The sequence below is a fragment of the Mesocricetus auratus genome, unplaced genomic scaffold, assembly GCF_017639785.1.
Source record: "Mesocricetus auratus isolate SY011 unplaced genomic scaffold, BCM_Maur_2.0 Super-Scaffold_100013, whole genome shotgun sequence".
Taxonomy (NCBI): Eukaryota; Metazoa; Chordata; class Mammalia; order Rodentia; family Cricetidae; genus Mesocricetus; species Mesocricetus auratus.
This window is the reverse complement of record NW_024429196.1, coordinates 52,822,763-52,842,207: the sequence shown is the minus strand read 5'-3', so window position 1 is coordinate 52,842,207 and position 19,445 is coordinate 52,822,763. Positions and strand designations below refer to the sequence as shown.

Here is a 19,445-nt window from a genome sequence, read left to right as displayed (position 1 = left end):
CAGCCTACAATCCCCAGCCAGAAAGTCTGGGAAACAGGGAGGACCCTAAGATATGCATGGTAACCCAAAGAAGGGGAACAGGACAGAATCTTCCGAGAGGATTGGAAGCACGGGGAGAGGGGTGAAGAAGCTGGGAGAAAGAGAGAGGGTGAAGAGGAGGAGAGAGGAGGACACGGGGGAGCAGAAGAGTTGAGTAGGGGGAAGAATAAAGGAGAGAAGGATGAGAGATACCATAATAGAAGGAGCCATTATAGGTTTGAAGAGAAATCTGGTACTAGTGAGATGTCCAGAGCCCTAAGAGGATGACACCAACTGGCAATCTAACCAATAGTGGAGAGACTACCTTAAATGCTCTTCCCTATAATGTGATTGACGACTTCCTTGTGTGCCATCCTAGAGTGGCTGAAGGAAGCAGAGGCAGACACCCACAGCTAAAACTGAACTGAACTCCTGGAACCTAGTTGCAGAGAGAGAGGATTGAAGAGCAAAGGGGTTATGACTTGGCGGGTGAAACCCACAGAATCAGCTGACCTGAACAAGGGGGAGCTCATAGACCCCAGACTGACAGCTGAGAGGCCAGCAAGGGACTTATCCAGATCCCTTAAGTAGAGGTGTCAGTGAGGAGGCCTTAGCAATCTATGGGGCCTTGGGCAATAGATTAGCATTTATCCCTGTCATCCAGATGGACTTTGGGAGCCCATTCCACATGGAGGGATGCTGTCTTTGCCTGGACGCATGAGGGAGGGCCTAGGCCCTGCCCCAGATCATATGACAGACTTTCAAGATCTCCCATGAAGGGCCTCACCCTCCTTGGAGAGTGGAGTGGGGATTGGGGGAGGGGTTGGGGAAGTGCTGAAGGGAGGTAGACGAGGAGGGGAGGGAGAGGGAGCTAGGATTGACATGTGAAGCAAACTTGCTTCTAACCTAAATTAAATAAAAAAAAGAATTAAAAAAAAGAAAAAGAATTAGAAGGGAGAACTGACACCACAGAGTTGTCCTCTGACCTCCACATGCATGTTTACATCCTGCTCATGTCCCTTTACACACACACACACACACACACACACACACACACACACACACACACACACACACTAAAAAAGTAAAAACCTCAGAGCACATGGGACGCAATCCAGAGACAAAGAATGGTGTGTCTTCTTTGTTAGATCATCCAGCTGATATCCCCTCAAAGGCCTCATTTCAGGATTTTACATAGCTGGAGTTTCACATGGCCGTTGGGGTCCCTCCTGCTCTGGTTGAAAAGCTTATAAAAGAGCCAAATCAGAGTGTCTTGTGTTCTTGGAGCTGCAGTCTTCCCTGGGAGTCTGGCACCGTGCTGGATATTGGAGTTCATGTGGCCGTCTTAGCCATGATGGTGAGGCAATGTCATAGGAGAAATGGTAAGTGTAGGGCATAATGGCAAAAGGGGACAACCTCACATACATGGTCAGTGTTCCTCTGCTCTCTGCCTTGGGTCCCCATCCACAGTGCTCCTTCTGGGTGTGCTCTACATGTGGTGTTTGTTCAAGGCCTGCCTATACTTCTAAAATTGTACATGCATTCATACTCATAGCCACAGGGAAAGCATGGAACTCTATTTAAAGCATCTTTTTTCTGACCCCTTACCCCCTCTCCAGTGTCATCCACTCTAGTGTTAACCTGTGATGTGGATCTTTCCTATTTTTTTCTCTGTGTTCATTCAGCGCACATGCATACATGCATGCATACATACTTATTTGCTTTAAGGTAGCTTTTGTTTTATAAAAAATTAGTATTAATTTAATCCTGATTCTGACACATTAATTGTGATAATTGTGGGGATAAGATGTAAAACATTGATATTTGAGCTATATATACAGTCCTTTGTAAGGATACAAACTGAGATGTGTGGGTAAGGCAATATGTTTTAAAGTGCTCATTCAGAAAACAACATGAAAGTTTGTCAAAGTGGAGGGATGGTTCAGACAGGAGAGAAATGCTGAATGATGGGGTGTAGAGGTTCTTATATATGTTGAAGATTTTTGTAGTAGAACATAAAGCAACTAATGGAGAATCAGAGTAATATGGGCCTAATTTCAAATCCTAGTTCTGCTACTCTCTTAATCAGTGTTTTATTGCTGTGCAGAAACACCATGATCATGGCAACTTTTTTTTTCTTGTTTAAATTTTTAACTTTCTTTTTATTTATTCATGCTTCCTAATCCCACATATATCCCTCCCTCCCAGAAAAAAAAAACAAAATAAAATTTAAGAGAAAAAAGGAAAAAGAAAAGGGAGAAAAGGAAAATCTCTCTATGGAGGCTGTGGTGTGACACAGTGAGCCATAATGTAAACCCCTTTATTCACACATTTTTACGTGCAGGTATTTGTCACAGAGTCATTGGTCTGGTTCAGGGTCCCTGGTCTGTGCTACACCATTGGTGCTGTGCCTTCACTGGGACTCTTCCTGGACATCCCCTTGCTGCCCTGTATCCTGGAAGTCCTGCGGCCCTGGGTCCTGTCCCAGCCCTCACCTCCATGCTCCAGCAGATCACAGATGGGGTAGATGTGGGTGGGCCAACATATAACCCTGGTTCTGGGCCTGGGTAGTTGCAGGGCTGTTCAGCCCTCCAGCTCTCCCATCTTCACCACCAGGGTGAGCTCTCCAGCATTGTTCTGGCTAGTTCACACCTTGCTGCAGTGAGCAAGGAGCAGGACCAGTTCTGCTTTTACTTTTACAGGTGTTAAGGGACGAGGTGAGAGGCTTCTCTCCCCTGCCCACGCTGCCACATGAAAGATGAGTAATAGGGACAGCTATTTTGTGCTCACAACTTGGCTCATACCTCTGCCAACAGGGAGAGCTCTACTGTGCTGCCAGGTGAGTTGCAGGGTCCATTTTCCCCAGTGCTGCAACTGGTCATGGGAGGGTCAGCTTGCTCATCAGTTGTAGGCAGTAAAGGGCAATGGATAAGGAGGTACATCTCTCCACTCCTCACACTGCCTCATGACAGATGAGTAGTGGGGACAGCTCTCCCACACTCAGAACTTTAGGCTGGCTCACTCACTCCTCTGCCAACAAGTTTGGCTCTATAGATTGTGCTGCCCTGGCCAGGTGCAGGGCCTGCTCTCCCAAGTGTTGCAGTGGGTGGGTAACAGGGACAGCTTTCCCACTCTTATGACCTCATGGTTAGCTCTCCCAATTGCCTCAGGCATTGGTGGATGAGATGGAGTCTAGGGATGAACCCCACAAAGCTATCCGCCCTAAGGGCCGGAATAAGGAAATTTAGGGCAGGTGGAGATAAAAGGAAGTGAAAGAGAAACGAATCCCTCTTCTCCTCTTCTTCATTGGAAGCCTGCCACGCTTCTGACTCCCCAGCTTGTGTGTAAATTCTTATTCTGGTAAATAAATTCCATATTGCATTCACCTTCCACATCAATGGAGGGTATCTCTCCCCCACCCATGCCGCCATAGCAACTCTTATAAAGAAGAGAAGAGGAGAGACAGACAGACAGACAGACAGACAGAGAGACAGAGAAACACATACACAGACACCACACACTGGACTTGGCTTGAGCATTTGAAACCCCAAAGTCTATCCCCAGTGACATATTTCCTTCAACAAAGCCACACCTCCTAACCCCTGTCAAGTTCCACCACTCCCTAATGACCAAACATTCAAATCTATGAGTCCATGGGGCCACTCCTATTCAGACCACCACAGATACTTTATAGTGATGTCCTTGAGACAAGTTTTCCTTTTTTGTCCTGGCTGGCCCCAAACTCCTAGGCTAGAGCCATCCTCCTGCCTCTGGCTTCTGAGGTACAAGGACTAGGTATGTGTGTATGCTCCCAACTGTAACTCTGAGCAGTTGTTTAGTGTCTGCCAGTGAGACAATTAAGCTTTTTAGAATCCTCTGGGGATCAGGCTGTCACCTAGTAACCCTGCTTATCACCATCTAAATTTATATCTTTATTTAATTATTTAATTAAGCATTTTAGAATACTCTGGGGATCAGGCTGTCACCTAGTAACCCTGCTTATCACCATCTAAATTTATATCTTTATTTAATTATTTAATTAAGCATTTTAGAATACTCTGGGGATCAGGCTGTCACCTAGTAACCCTGCTTATCACCATCTAAATTTATATCTTTATTTAATTATTTAATTAAGCATTTTAGAATACTCTGGGGATCAGGCTGTCACCTAGTAACCCTGCTTATCACCATCTAAATTTATATCTTTATTTAATTATTTAATTAAGCATTTTAGAATACTCTGGGGATCAGGCTGTCACCTAGTAACCCTGCTTATCACCATCTAAATTTATATCTTTATTTAATTATTTAATTAAGCATTTTAGAATCCTCTGGGGATCAGGCTGTCACCTAGTAACCCTGCTTATCACCATCTAAATTTATATCTTTATTTAATTATTTAATTAAGCATTTTAGAATACTCTGGGGATCAGGCTGTCACCTAGTAACCCTGCTTATCACCATCTAAATTTATATCTTTATTTAATTATTTAATTAAGCATTTTAGAATACTCTGGGGATCAGGCTGTCACCTAGTAACCCTGCTTATCACCATCTAAATTTACATCTTTATTTAATTATTTAATTAAGCATTTTAGAATACTCTGGGGATCAGGCTGTCACCTAGTAACCCTGCTTATCACCATCTAAATTTATATCTTTATTTAATTATTTAATTAAGCATTTTAGAATACTCTGGGGATCAGGCTGTCACCTAGTAACCCTGCTTATCACCATCTAAATTTACATCTTTATTTAATTATTTAATTAAGCATTTTAGAATACTCTGGGGATCAGGCTGTCACCTAGTAACCCTGCTTATCACCATCTAAATTTATATCTTTATTTAATTATTTAATTAAGCATTTTAGAATACTCTGGGGATCAGGCTGTCACCTAGTAACCCTGCTTATCACCATCTAAATTTATATCTTTATTTAATTATTTAATTAAGCATTTTAGAATACTCTGGGGATCAGGCTGTCACCTAGTAACCCTGCTTATCACCATCTAAATTTATATCTTTATTTAATTATTTAATTAAGCATTTTAGAATACTCTGGGGATCAGGCTGTCACCTAGTAACCCTGCTTATCACCATCTAAATTTACATCTTTATTTAATTATTTAATTAAGCATTTTAGAATACTCTGGGGATCAGGCTGTCACCTAGTAACCCTGCTTATCACCATCTAAATTTATATCTTTATTTAATTATTTAATTAAGCATTTTAGAATACTCTGGGGATCAGGCTGTCACCTAGTAACCCTGCTTATCACCATCTAAATTTATATCTTTATTTAATTATTTAATTAAGCATTTTAGAATACTCTGGGGATCAGGCTGTCACCTAGTAACCCTGCTTATCACCATCTAAATTTATATCTTTATTTAATTATTTAATTAAGCATTTTAGAATCCTCTGGGGATCAGGCTGTCACCTAGTAACCCTGCTTATCACCATCTAAATTTATATCTTTATTTAATTATTTAATTAAGCATTTTAGAATACTCTGGGGATCAGGCTGTCACCTAGTAACCCTGCTTATCACCATCTAAATTTATATCTTTAATTATTTAATTAAGCATTTTAGAATACTCTGGGGATCAGGCTGTCACCTAGTAACCCTGCTTATCACCATCTAAATTTATATCTTTATTTAATTATTTAATTAAGCATTTTAGAATACTCTGGGGATCAGGCTGTCACCTAGTAACCCTGCTTATCACCATCTAAATTTATATCTTTATTTAATTATTTAATTAAGCATTTTAGAATACTCTGGGGATCAGGCTGTCACCTAGTAACCCTGCTTATCACCATCTAAATTTATATCTTTATTTAATTATTTAATTAAGCATTTTAGAATACTCTGGGGATCAGGCTGTCACCTAGTAACCCTGCTTATCACCATCTAAATTTATATCTTTATTTAATTATTTAATTAAGCATTTTAGAATACTCTGGGGATCAGGCTGTCACCTAGTAACCCTGCTTATCACCATCTAAATTTATATCTTTATTTACTACTTTAAGTCCGCTCTACTCTTCCATAGTTTTCATGTTTTATTTACTGTGAAGCTGGACCTTCATGTTGCTTTAAAGAATTTCCTACTTGAGGTTGTTCCCCAGCCCCTGGCTGTAATGGATGAGTGTGACTGAAGGAGTCTTTGTGTCTACTGTAGATTATTTTTGTCATTGTTCACTTTTCAGGAATGTTTTAAGTCAGTGTAGAAGCATAGCTAAGACTTTAGCACATTTGGGCTGAACTGTAATTCTCTACAGTGTTGAAAGGGCTTATATTGCTGCTGGCAGTAATGTCAGTGGGCAGCCCTGAGCCTTCAGGCCTCAGGTAAGAGCCAAAAATGCCACCCGCCTCTGGTGAGTCTTTGAAGTTGAGTTCTTCTTCACAGACATTGATTTAAACTCCTCTTTTGTTAATTGCCTGTCACCCCCTTTTTTAGGGATTTGTGTTTCATTGATCTTTGTGAACTGTTTATAAACACTAAGCAATGTTTTGTTATTTGTAACATTCCCTCAGATTTCTTGCTGCATTTTAACTTTGGATATCTTTCACTAACCTGCAGAAGGTATACTCTGTGTGACTGAGAATCAGTGTGCTCCCCTCTGAGTGTCCCTCATGTCTTCAGTGCTCTTCCCATCACTATAGGTGTGACACACCATTCATAGGATTTTCTAGTTGATTTTGGTTTAATTAAAATTATGCTTATGTCTGACATTTAAATAACCACGACTTTTTAATTCTATAGACATTTAGAATGTAATCAAGAAAATTATGCTGCATACTGAAACTGAAGTATTTCTGAGTGTTAGTTAATACAGGCCAAGGGTATGCTTATCCAAACCTTCCCTGTAAAGGCATGGCTCCACCCACCATCACTGTCTGGGCTTCATTCTCATCTTGTAAGTTGTTAGAACCGTGTGAAATCTCCTCCCTGGAAACAAGTTCCCTCTCTGCTGCTGCCTTTTCCTCCTTCCCAGTGTGAGAGTCCCCATTTCTTTGGGGTTCATTGTTTGTTTTTAGTCTAATAGTCAGATTGAGAGACACAAGTGTCTCTTTAGAATATCTTCATGTCTTGAAGGCCTGTCACTGAGCTCTGCCCACTAGCTTGAAAAGTATTTTAAGTAAAACCCAGAGCCATGTTTATTTCTGAATACACACCTCAGCTACCAACTGTGTGGTACACATTAAGACTTCAGCTTCCCAAGTAAGAAATCCAGGTCTCCAGGTCTCCTCTGTCCCAGATTCCCATGCTCCTAGAATGGAGGTAGTACTTTCTCCTGTATGGTTCTGAAGGAGCCAGGAATCAGGTATTCTGGATCCTTCTGTCTGCTGTTACTGTATGAAGAATTTAAAGTATATTGTCTAAACAAGACAGCTCTTACTACAAAGTAATGTGAGTTTATTCTAAGCCAAACATGAATGACCGTGGCCCTGCAACAGAGGTTCAGGTCGCCCTGAAGGACATGTTCCAACGTGGAAGTGGTCACATGAACTTTATATAGTCATGGAACAACAGAAGTGAAGGCATGTACTAAAAATAGTGGGGACAGCAGGTAGCGGGCTGTTTCTGAGCAGGACAGCTGTGCAGTAGGTCTCAGGTGCTGCCTGATTTATGTGAAGGGCTCTTACTGATGCCTCAGAAGGAGTTGTGCAGAGACTCATGAGTTAGTAGAGAGACAGGTGAGCAAGGAATTGCCTGCCAGACGTGCCTCTGGGTGGTCTAGCTCCAGAGAGGAAGAAGCAGGGGCTTTATGACTTTTATGATTTATTTATATATGTTCGCTTTTCTACTGTTTCTACTGGAGCTAGCAGTCCAGATGTCAGCGGCCCTCTGCTGAACTTCTTTCATTTGGTAATCTCTGCACTCTCTGCCTCCACCCTAGCTAGCTTTTTGTTACTTGAAGCTTGTGATCTACTAAGTTAATACAATGCAAAGGTTTTACCTACTGATGATAAAGGTGTTAGGTTAGATCTAGAAGGTAGACAGTGAATGGCTATTAAGTGGACTGAGGAGTAGTCAGTCTAATTTTGCCTCTGGATCTGTAATATCCCAACTCACCACAATCAGGAAGTTCTTATCAGTGAGTCTTGTAAAATCTTCAGAATAAAATGCAACTTTTCTGGGAATTTCAGTTCATACTAGCTTGCATTGCTCCCTCCCCTCATCTCCTTTGACCTTGAGACCCTCTTTCTTTGGAGAAAAGGAAGAGAGGGTTTACATTGACCTAGTGGTCCAGGGAAAAACTGGGAAGGGGAAATTTTTTGTTTTCCTTTATTAAATGAAATACATTTATTCTAAAATTAAGTGGAAATCCATTTTATAAATGTAAGCCTGGTTATTATGTGATCCTAGACAAATTATAAACATTAAAGTTTTTTCTCTTTTTGAATTTTTTTGTTGATGCCTTTATATGGAATAAAGTACTTCATTTTGGCACATTCATACATGAAAATAGCACTCTCAACACTTCTACTTCTCTCTTTACTCTTCTGTTTTCCCCATTCCTTTTTCCCGTCCTTGTTCTCTTTCTGTAGGCCTCTCTTCTGTATCTTTTCTAGCGTACGGAGTCACAGGCTTGTGTCTCTGAGTCACTCACTCACTACAGTCTGCTCTAAGAGACTTTTAAATGAAGGCCTTATGCAGGCCTGTTGAGTCCAGTGGAATAGGAGAGGGTTGCTATTGCAAAGGTAGAGTTGATAGCTAATAATTCCTGAGAGGCAGGGCCGTGCTAGTCTACCTGGGAAGCACCCAGGTAAATCATGGGGCAGAAGGAGCCAGGAGAAGCCTGGACCAAAGCCTTTATTGTAGTCTTCATGGAGAGAATGGGGCAAGAAAGGATAGGCCATATAAGCAAGTTGAGGATTGCACCCTTTGCATTCTTCTTCTTCTTATGTGCCTTGTGCTGCTCTTGTTGGTTGGTACTCAGGATGTTTAAGGGAGGTTGTAAGTGTCCAGACTGTGGGTTCCTGATTTAAAGGGAGCTTAGACCCTGATTATTTGGTTTGCATATCAAAGGTGTGTTCTCAGTCCTGATGTTCTTTGTCTCTAGGAACTAACCAGCTTTCCTTTTAACTGTCACGAATCCTTGAAAAGAAAGCATGATTCTCATACCCGGAGGACCTTTTTTAACAAAAGATTTATTTCATGTGTGTTTTGCTTGCATGTGTGTCTGACTATATGGGTGCCCAGGGCATGGGGAGGTCAGAAGAGGGTGTCAAATACCCTGGAACTGGATGGTTGTGAGTTGCCATGTGAGTGTTGGGAACTGAACCTGACACCTCTGGGAGCCACCATGTAGGTATGGGAACTGATGCTGGAGAGAAGACTCAGATGATCCATCTCTCCAGTCCCCATCATACTGGGAAGACTTTGAACTGTAGCTTCAGGATTTAGAAGCAGTGTAGAGAGAGAGAGGCGGTTATGGGCCCCAGGTGGCATCCCTTAGCCAAGGGAGCATGAGCCTGCCTTGCAGCTACTTGCTGCTCCTACACACCTGTGGAGTCTGTATTTTGCAGACTTTCTTTTCACTTTGGGCTAGACTCTTTAGGAATCTGTTCACGGTTTAAATATTATGCAAGATGATTTAAAATATTTTTCAGAGTATTTTGTGAACTCTTCCAAGGAATCATGATCTAAATTCTAGTTATTATAAAAGCAAAACACAACTCTCACCTCAAAGAGAGTAAGAGATAGATTATTCTGGAGCCAAATGTTGAGTGATCATGTCCTAAGAACTTACATGTGTGTTATAGTTTCATAGTGAAAGAACAAAGTCATGAGTAGGCACCTTTTAAATACATTGTTGGAAACATTAGGTATGAGGATTGAATCAAAGCAAGGAAGTCTGTTTCTGGCCTCAGACTATCTGAAGACATTTGCCTTTTGGTTGGTAGAAATTAGTGGTCTGTTGTGTGAATAGATTCACAAAAGTTTTGCGTGTTAGTTACAAGGATGTTCAATCAGCGAGCAATGGCTACTGAGGAGGCTGAAGGTAACCTGTGATAACTTGTAGTTAGGCTCTGGGCCTGCAACATTCCAGTCTCTCCACGAGCACTAAGCTTCCCACCAGCCACTAGACCTGCAGGAGGTTCCGTGTCACACCATCATATCTCATCTTTAATTTTCAAATAGCTGAAAATATTACAATATACTGCTTCAGTTTATAGCTTGCTTACTACATTGGTCAGAGCCTTGCTTTAAAAGGAAACTTACCAGTAAAAATACATACAGTTCAACAATGCATCCAGTTGTATGATATTTCTTCCTGTTAATCTTTCTTTGGTAAATATGAATTTTAAAAATTAACACATATATTTCTGTTTTTTACCTTTAATTCAGTACATACACATTCCATTAAAATACCTTTAAGTTTTAGGTTGCCCTTATATACTAAAGTTTGAGTGTATTGTTAAGGCTATTCTTGAAGTTTAGTAATATAAATATTATAAAAATACTTTTCAGTTTCTGGTCTAGAGTGCAAAATCCTTGGAGATAACTCCAGTGTGTTCCTCCAGTAAGGAAAAACGTGTGTTCCTCCAGTAAGGAAAAACTTTAGATTAAAAAAATTAATATGAAAGTCCCTAACATATCGCCTTCTTGTACTTACCACATATAGAGAGACAAATAGGTAGATACAGAGGTTTACCTCTGCCAGCATAGCAGCCCCTTCTCCATGGTTGCTTAGCACTGGGTTAACTAGCATACCATGTGCAGCAATTTGGAGAAAAAAACAAGCATTACAACCATGCTTAGTTATGACAAAGATGTGAGAATTAGCAGCTTACAACTACAATTGTATGTCAAAGGCTCTAGTAGAAATTGTACCTGATATAATAACAGATAAGTAATGTAAATAGATATTACATCCTACCCCATCCTGTTCCATCTCATCTCATCCTATCCCATTTTATCCCAGTGTTGCAGCTCATCCCTTTCTTTTCCATCCCATCCTATCCTATTGTATCCTATCCTATCTAAATTCCATTCCATCCCTACATCCCACTCTATCCCAGCATTCTCTATCATCCCATTCTATTTCATCATTTTGTTCCATCCCATCCTAAAATTTCATCCCATTTAAAAATTCCTTTCCATACCAACAACCTGCCCTTTCATCTGTGTAGGTCAGCTTCCTGTCACTATAATAACGTACCTGAGACAATTACAAAGAGAAAAGGGTTATTTTGGTTCATATTCTTGAAGTTTTGAGGTCAGGCAGAACATCATGGCAGTCACGCATGGAGGAGCAACACCGATTCTCTCATGTTCCAGGGAACAGAAAGAAATAGAACAAAGACCACGTTCTTGTTGGGTGCATGCCCCAATGGCCTGAGGGCTAGGCCTCACTTTCTAAAGGTCCACTACACTTCCTAGTAGCACCACCCGGGACATCAAGCATTGACTTTTGTGGAACACTTTAAATCCAAACTATAGTAGATGCTTGCCTGAACATCCATCTCATGGACTTTGGGGTCTGCAATGTGTTCAGTTCTAGAAGCAAGCTAGGTACCATATACTATGGTACCCTTCTAGTGCGAAAAATAGTACAAGGGCTTTGTGGTAGATACAGCAAGTCTTGGCGTCATCCTGTATATGGTGGTCACTGGGTCCCTGCCTCTTAATGGCTAGAACATAGTGCAAGTACCAAAAGCATACATTCCCTTGTGTCTGTGATGCATGGACACCTGAAATATCTGACCCTCAATAATCTGATTATCAGAAAGATGAGCATGTTAGAGGAAATCCTGAGGGTACCCATGGACAAATGGAGGCCATAAAGAGTGATATATGGTTTGAATGAGATCGGCCCCCATAGGTTTATGTATATGTTCTTAGTTTTTAGTTGATGTACTGGGAGGATTAGGAGGTGTGTTGTTGCTGGCAGGCTTTGAGGTTTGAAAAACCCATGCCAGGGCTGATCTCTTTGCTGCTGCTTCTGCTGCCTGTGGATCTAATGCCATGTCTCTATGCTTCCCACCATGAGATAAAGGGACTAACTCTTAAACTGTTAGCAAGCCCCCAATTAAACATTTTCTTTTAAAAGAGCTGCCTTGGTCTTAGTCTCTTTGCAGCAGTAGAACAGTAACTATGAGACAAAGAGGAACTGAAAGTTTATATAGAGCTACTGATTGCTATAACTCCCTAGCCGAGATGCTGCTGTCTATTTGCAAAGATTGGGATGAGATTCAGGACTCATTTTTGGCCAAAAGTAAGTTGACGAAGATTGTGGGCTCCAAGAGACCTTAGAGGGCTGCTCCGTTACTATGGAATCCCTGCCTAGTTGAAAAGAGGGGCTAAACAAACATTCTGCTGTAATAGAATGAATATAGAAGCTTGCTGCACACTCTGAATTTCACATGGTTCAGGACTCTAGGAGCAACAGAGAAAAGACAAATACATTTAACATACAAGTATCTAATTTTTTTTTTAAGTACAAAGAGCACCATAAACAACATGACAGCCAAAGACTAATCTAGGCAGTGTTTACAGGGACAGAGGGTTAATGTTCTTGCCAGAGATTTTATTCTTTTGTTATTCATTTATTTATTTGAAATGAAATCTCACTATATAGCTTAGACTGGCCTTGGAATGTAACCCTAGCTTTCCTTAAACCTGTGATCCTCCCTGCCTCTGGCTCCCAGTGTTAGAATTATTGGCATGTGTCACCAGCCAGACCTTACCAGAGATCTTAAAAGTCAAGCAACAAACTCCATAAAAAGTTATGAAAGTAAGATTGACATACATACCTTGCAAGTTGAAGCTATGTTATTCTACCCATCACATTGCTACATGCAAAATAGATTGCTATGTGGTGGTGCTGATGGGAAGGTACGCTGATAGAAGTTTCTCTGTGACAGTTTGGTAATATAGAAGAGTTTTATGTGTATATGCTATGACCAGGAGTTTCCCTTTAAATTTAATGCAAGTAAATTTTTTCTTTTCTTTTCTTTATTTATTTTCTTTATTTATTTATTGTTTGAGACAGGGTTTCTCTGTGTAACAGCCCTGGCTGCCCTGGAATTCACTTTGTAGACCAGGCAGGCCTCAAACTCACAGAGATCCGCCTGCCTCTGCCTCCCTAGTGCTGGAATTAAAGGCGTGTACTACCACCACCTGGTTGCAAGTAAATATTGACAAAAGCAAAAATATTTTGTATAATGTATATTCATTGTTACCCTATTAATAGGTCAAAATTGAATCATGTGAGCTCCTCTTGTGGAATAATTTTTTTATCAATATAATAGAAAACCAAGTAGCCACGAAAATGATATAGACTTGTTATTGTTTAATGGTATGGAATGATATCCATTATATATGTATTTTAGGTACAAATGTCAGGTTGTAAAGTGTATGTTTAATTTACCACATTGTGTGACATACGTAGTGGCATTGGCAAGTAACATCCGGGTTGAACAAGACTATATATATTTGGTATATATATGTACCAAAATGTTTTAAAAGGGCTGGTTATCTCAATTTTTAATTGCGGTCACACTGTGTAGAGTGTCCTTCTTATGAGATTACCAGTAGCAGTAAAGCATTCACATAGGACAGGCAAGTGGAAAGGTAAGAATGCGTCCAGAGGCCATCCACCTGCACTCAGGTGGAACCAAACTGTAGGCGGTGCTGGGGCTGGAGGGAGGGGCGGCAGGGTGCACTCCAGACTGGGTAGGTAAGCCAGCTATACCCCAGGCCGGAAGGCTAAGGGGACTGCACTCCAGACCGGAAGGGTGAGCCAGCTGGAGCTTCTGTCAGTTTTCTCCTTACAACACTCCCCCTACCAGCCGGGCACCATGAAATTTCGGGCCAAGATCACCAGCAAGAGTATTCTAGAGCTCTTCATCCAGGTCAGCGGCACTGTAGCAAGGCTGGCGAAGGTCTGTGTGCTCCGTGTGTGTCCTGACAGGCTGTGCTTCTGCCCCGCTGGGCTGCTGGGCGAGGCCCAGTTGTGGGGTGAGGTGAAGCGGGGAGTCTTCCGCCATTTCTGCATGGAGGGTGTTTCGGAGGAATTCAACGAGATCTATCTAGAGCTGAAGTCTGAGCATCTGGCCAGAGCCGTGAGGAATGCGGGCAACGCCTCAGCCCTGAAGCTCCAGCTCACCAACAAGCAGCGTCCCTGCCTCACTGTGGTTGTGGAGCTGGCGTCGTGCCCCGGCCACAGTCGTGCGATGGTCCACGACTTGCCTGTGAAAGTACTTCCCAGAAGGTGGTGGAAAGAGTGTGCAGAGCCCTGGGTTCCGGCCTCTGATGTCAGTGTTCATCTGCCAGCTCTGAGGACCCTGAAGAACATGGTGGAGCGGATGGCAACTGTGGACGACCGTGTGCTGGTGGAAGCGAATCTAAACGGCAAGATGAGCCTGAGCGTAGAAACTGATGTGGTGACTATCAAGAGCTACTTTAAAAATCTCAGAAACCCTCCAAACGCCGTTCCGGGTGTGCCTCAAGGCGAAGACCCAGAGAACATGGCACAAGTGAGTGTGGACAACAGGAAGCTTCTGCTGTTTTTCGAAGGACAGCAGCAGATAAACCCCACACTGGCCTTATGCAATATTTTGAGCAATACTCTGCTTCATCTTGTTTTGGTTCATGATGATATCTCTCTTCAGTATTTTATTCCTGCTTCATAAATATTCAAGCGGTCCTAACTGTCTTTTTTCAAAGAAATCTTAATTCAATTAAGATCTTTGCGGAACTGAAACTCTGAGTTACTTGAATTAAAAGCCTGCACCCCTGTGAATTATGTAGGGTGCTGATTTTGTTCGCACTTCCTTCGTAAAATATTAAACAATTGGAGAAATATTTGTGTTGTTTTTTTGGCTTTGACAGTTAAATCACTTTCAACTTAGTTGTTTTGGGGAAAAAAGATTGTAATAAAATAAAATAACTGAACCCTGAAACAATTGTATTATTATGAAATACTATTGTTAACAATGGGAATTTTCTCCTTTTAAAATAAGCATATTATTTTGAGGGACTTAATGAGCTCAGTCTCTCTGAAAGGTATAAGATGGATTTTGTACTTGTGCATGCATCACATATTTGTTAAAATATGTTTTGTCTGGGTTCCAGTGTTAGGGGACCATTTTGAGAAAATTCCAAGATAGTCAGTGTTTGTGCCTGGAACAGTATACATTTGATTATTGAAAACACAGATTTGGATTGCTTTGGTCCACTGACAGGCAGATTGATTTTTGTGTGTGGATATTTGTAACAATTTTTTTAATTCAGAGGAGTCCTGCAGCATAAAATACTTTAAAATGAACAAAAATACATAATTATGTATGGATTATAGTCTTGCCATTCAGTACTTTAAAGTATATATACAGCTGCTAAGTTAACATGTATCAGTGCCATTCACAATGGAGAGAAATTTAAAGATGCAATATGGCCACATAATATTAGCTGTGGTACATACTGTACTTCTGTAAATTAATAGCCACCTTCTCTTGGTGTTGTGGGAAGTCTGAGGTTATTTACAAATTTTCTGTTGCATAAAGTTGGCACCTATAACCTCTAGTTGTTCAATGTAAAAATGTATGGCTTTGGGTTTTTCATATGGAAAGTTTGAGTTGGCTATTTATTTTTCATATATTTTATTTACTTCAGGAACTTTTGTGTTACTTTTCTTGGGAAGACATGACAAGTATATGTTTACCACAGATAGGGAAGACATCTAAAAACCTAAGGAGATTCACTCCAAGTATCGCTTAGAGAACCTATGAGTATATTTGGGGTTATAGGAGCACAGAGGACTCAAGGGCAGCTGTGTCACTGAAAAGTCCACCCAAGAAATCCGCATCCCTGAAACTCCCTGCTCATCTTGAACCAAGATGTTGCTTATGGGTAATTTTTCAGTAAACCAAGTTTCCATTTTTGATTTTTCCTTTTGCCCATGGTGTTCCATTATTTCCATTTAGAGAATAATCCATCATCCCTCCCTCCCTCCCTCCCTCCCTCCCTCCCTCCCTCCCTCCCTCCCTCCCTCCCTCCGTCTCTCCCTCCTCTCCCTCTCTCCCTTCTTTTGTTTTATATGTATGAGTGCTTTGCCTGCATGCATGCAAGTGCATTATGTGTGTGCCTGGGGCCCATGGAGGGCAGAAGAGGGAATTGAATCTCCCAGAAGTGGAGTCACAGACAATTGTAAGCTGATGTGGATGGTGGGAATTGAATCTGGGTCCTCAGGAAGAACAAGTTCTCTTAACTGTTGAGCCATTGCCCCAGAAAATAAATCTTGGTATTTCATTATTTGAGGAATAGAAGATATTATAAAGTGTTGGTGCAGTGATGAACAGTCTCATTGTGTAGGTTCATTATTTCATATTAATTTTAGTTTGATAAATAATAGATTAAGGCTGTTGGTGGACTTGGTAACTTTTATTTTTGTGCATTTAGTAACTTCTCATGACTATATTTTGATCAGTAACAGATAATTAGTTTTGATGATGGAGTTAGTTGTCTTTCTTACTAGATGATAGAGTTTTGCTTATTTCTAAATTCCACCTGTGTTATGGAAAGGACATGGACGGTGAACCTAGACAGATCAGTTGAACATTGATTATTAAAGTCTCTTGATTCAGGGAGATAAATAATTGTTATTTAAAGATTCTCAATAGTAGTCTTAACATTACTGGTGAATAGCCGTTTCAGAGACTTTAAACTCTCCAACAGTTTACTTTCTCACTTCTGAGTCAGATGTGTGGGATTGTTTAGTTTAGTGAACTATTTTAAAAAATGTGAGGATTATGTTGAGGGCGGTGGAAGTATACAGCAGGTGATAACTATATTCAGATGCCAACCCACCAGAGGAGTGATTCTCTGGAGGAGAATCCTGTCCAGGCAGAGCCTGCAGAATGACCGATTCTGGAAACTATTGCTCCTGTCTGTAGTTTCATATGTACAAAAGTAGCTATGGTGTTTCCCCATTACCTGCACTGTAGTTGTAATCTCATGTGATGTGTATATATAATCTCATGATTGCATCTCGATCTTATGGGCACATGTATCCATGGATAGTCAGGAAGATGACTTTTCATCAAGCTGTATAATTTTGATATGTAGAAAAAATCCTAGATCCATTATTCCACATGAACTGTAAGACACTTAGATGCCTGTTCTCTATAATTAGCTAAGCTGACATAGTGTATATCTTTGTGGATAGATAACTAGTTGGACTCATGGATTATACTCGGGCAGAATTACAAAGTGTCTGGGTTGTTGAATCAAAGTCCTTCAGAGACAAAAGTGAACTGAATTGCTTGCCAATTTCCCCTGCCAGATTCAACTGATGGGGGACCGGCAGCATTCCCTACTAAACTTTTAGCAATTAAAACTCTATGCAAATTTCTAACCTCAGTTTATGATATACAACTCAAGCTTCAACTAACTCACTGTTTATTGTTTAGGTCCCAAATAACTATTAATTGATTAACTAAGTCCAAAGAAAATTAGTTCTATGTGGGTAAAGTTTCACAGTTAGCCAGGACAACAAAGGATACTCTAGCCTTGCAGCTAGAGTTACAAGCCACCCTCCCCCAACACCTCTGTGTTGTGGGGTTACAAACAAGATAAGAGAATATATTTTTGAGGTTGGGATGTTTTCTTTTTCTTTTTTTTCCCCCAAACAGATTTTTTTAAATTTAAATTAGAAGCAAGCATGCTTCACATGTCAATCCCAGCTCCCTCTCCTTCCCCTTCTCCCCTGCCCTCCCCACCAGGCTCTCCAGCTCCCCACCCAATCCTCACTCCGTTCCCCAGGGAGGGTGAGGCCCTCCATGGGAAATCTCCAGAGTCTGTCATTTCATTCATGGCATGGCCTAGGCCCTCCCCCAAGAGTCCAGGCTGAGAGAGCATCCCTCATTGTCGGATGGGTATCCAAAGTCCATTTATATGCCAGGGATAAATACTGATCTACTACCCAAGGCCCTATGAATTGCCTTGGCCTCCTCACTGACACCCACATTCAGGGGGTCTGGATCAGTCCCATGTTGGCCTCCCAGCCATCAGTCTGGGGTCCAGGAGCTCCCCCTTGTTCAGGTCAGCTGTTTCTGTGGGTTAAACCAGCCCAGTCTTGACTCCCTTGCTCATCAGTCCTCCCTCTCTGTCATTGGATTCCAGGAGTTCAGTTCAGTGTTTAGCTGTGGGTGTCTGCCTCTGTTTCCATTAGTCACTGGATGAAGGTTCTGTTTCCCAGACTGGTAGTGGGATTGTAGGCTGGCACTTCCCTGGTCCATGTCTAAAATCCATATATGAGTGAGTACATACCATGTTTGTCTTTTTGTGACTGGGTTACCTTACTCAGTATGGTTTCTTGGAGTGCCATCCATTTGCCTGCAGATTTCAAGATTCTATTGTTTTTTCCACTGAATAGTACTCCATTATGTAAACGTACCACATTTTCTCTATCTACTCTTCAGTTGAGGGGCATCTAGGTTGCCTCCAGGTTCGGGCTATTACAAATAATGCTGCTGTGAACATAGTCTAACAGATGCCCATGTTGTATGAATGTACATCTTTTGGATGTACTAACAGTGGAATTGGTGGATCTTGTGGGAGACTGATTCTCTTTTTCCTGAGAAATCTCCATACTGATTTTCAAAATGGCTGTAATGATTTGGCATCCTATCAGCAGTGGAGGAGTGATCCCCTCTCTCCACATCCTCTCCAGCGTAAACTGTCATTGGTGTTTTTGATTTTAGCCATTCTAACAGGAGTGAGATGGTATCTCAGAGTTGTTTTGATTTGCATTTCATGATGGTTAAGGATGTTGAACACTTTCTTAAGTGTCTCTCAGCCATTTTAGACTCCTCTATTAAGAATTCTCTATTTAAGCCGGGTGGTGGTGGCACATGCCTTTAATCCAAGCACTCAGGAGGCAGAGGCAGGTGGATCTCTGTGAGTTGGAGGCCGGGCTGGACCGATAGCCTCCAAAACAATACAGAGAAACCCTGTCTCATAAAAAAAAATTCTCTATTTAGTTTCATGCCCCACTTTTTAATTGTATTATTTGGTGTTTTGGAGACTAGCTTGTTGAGTTCTTTGTAAATTTTGGAGATCAGCCCTCTGTCTGATGTGGGGTTAGTGAATATCTTTTCGGGTTGGGATGTTTTCAATACCACTGTCTGGGAAGGTGCCAAGTACCATGTCCTCTTGTATTCATTGCCATGGTAAATGGCTCAGATCCTTATCATTTACCAAGGAATATGCTATGACCAGTGAGATCATTGTAACTTTTTTCTTTTTGTCTTAAGCCTCCTGTAAAAAAATGTATTTAAAGAGCTAAACAGATAAAGGAGAATTGGAACAAAGGAGAACTGGAAAGAATTAGAACTTAGAAGAAAATTAGAGGACAGAAAAATAGGCAGAAGAGTAAAGACTATGACTCGAACAGCACATGTGTGAA

At 41.2% G+C, this 19,445-nt stretch overlaps 2 protein-coding genes across 3 annotated transcripts in view; both read left to right on the top strand.

Annotated features, from left to right (window-relative positions):
• The window catches only part of Exoc2 (exocyst complex component 2), a 173,890-nt gene that overhangs the window by 13,252 nt on the left and 141,193 nt on the right, over nt 1-19,445 (top strand). The window lies entirely within an intron of this gene.
• On the top strand, nt 13,347-14,934 carry Hus1b (HUS1 checkpoint clamp component B). Its single transcript, XM_005066419.3, has one exon. It carries the CDS (start codon nt 13,840-13,842, stop codon nt 14,671-14,673), a length of 834 nt encoding a protein of 277 aa, XP_005066476.1. The 5' UTR covers nt 13,347-13,839; the 3' UTR covers nt 14,674-14,934.

What these genes read in the sequence shown, in the direction of transcription:
- Hus1b (XM_005066419.3), top strand. Translation starts at nt 13,840, where the DNA reads ATGAAATTTCGGGCCAAGATCACCAGCAAGAGTATTCTAGAGCTCTTC.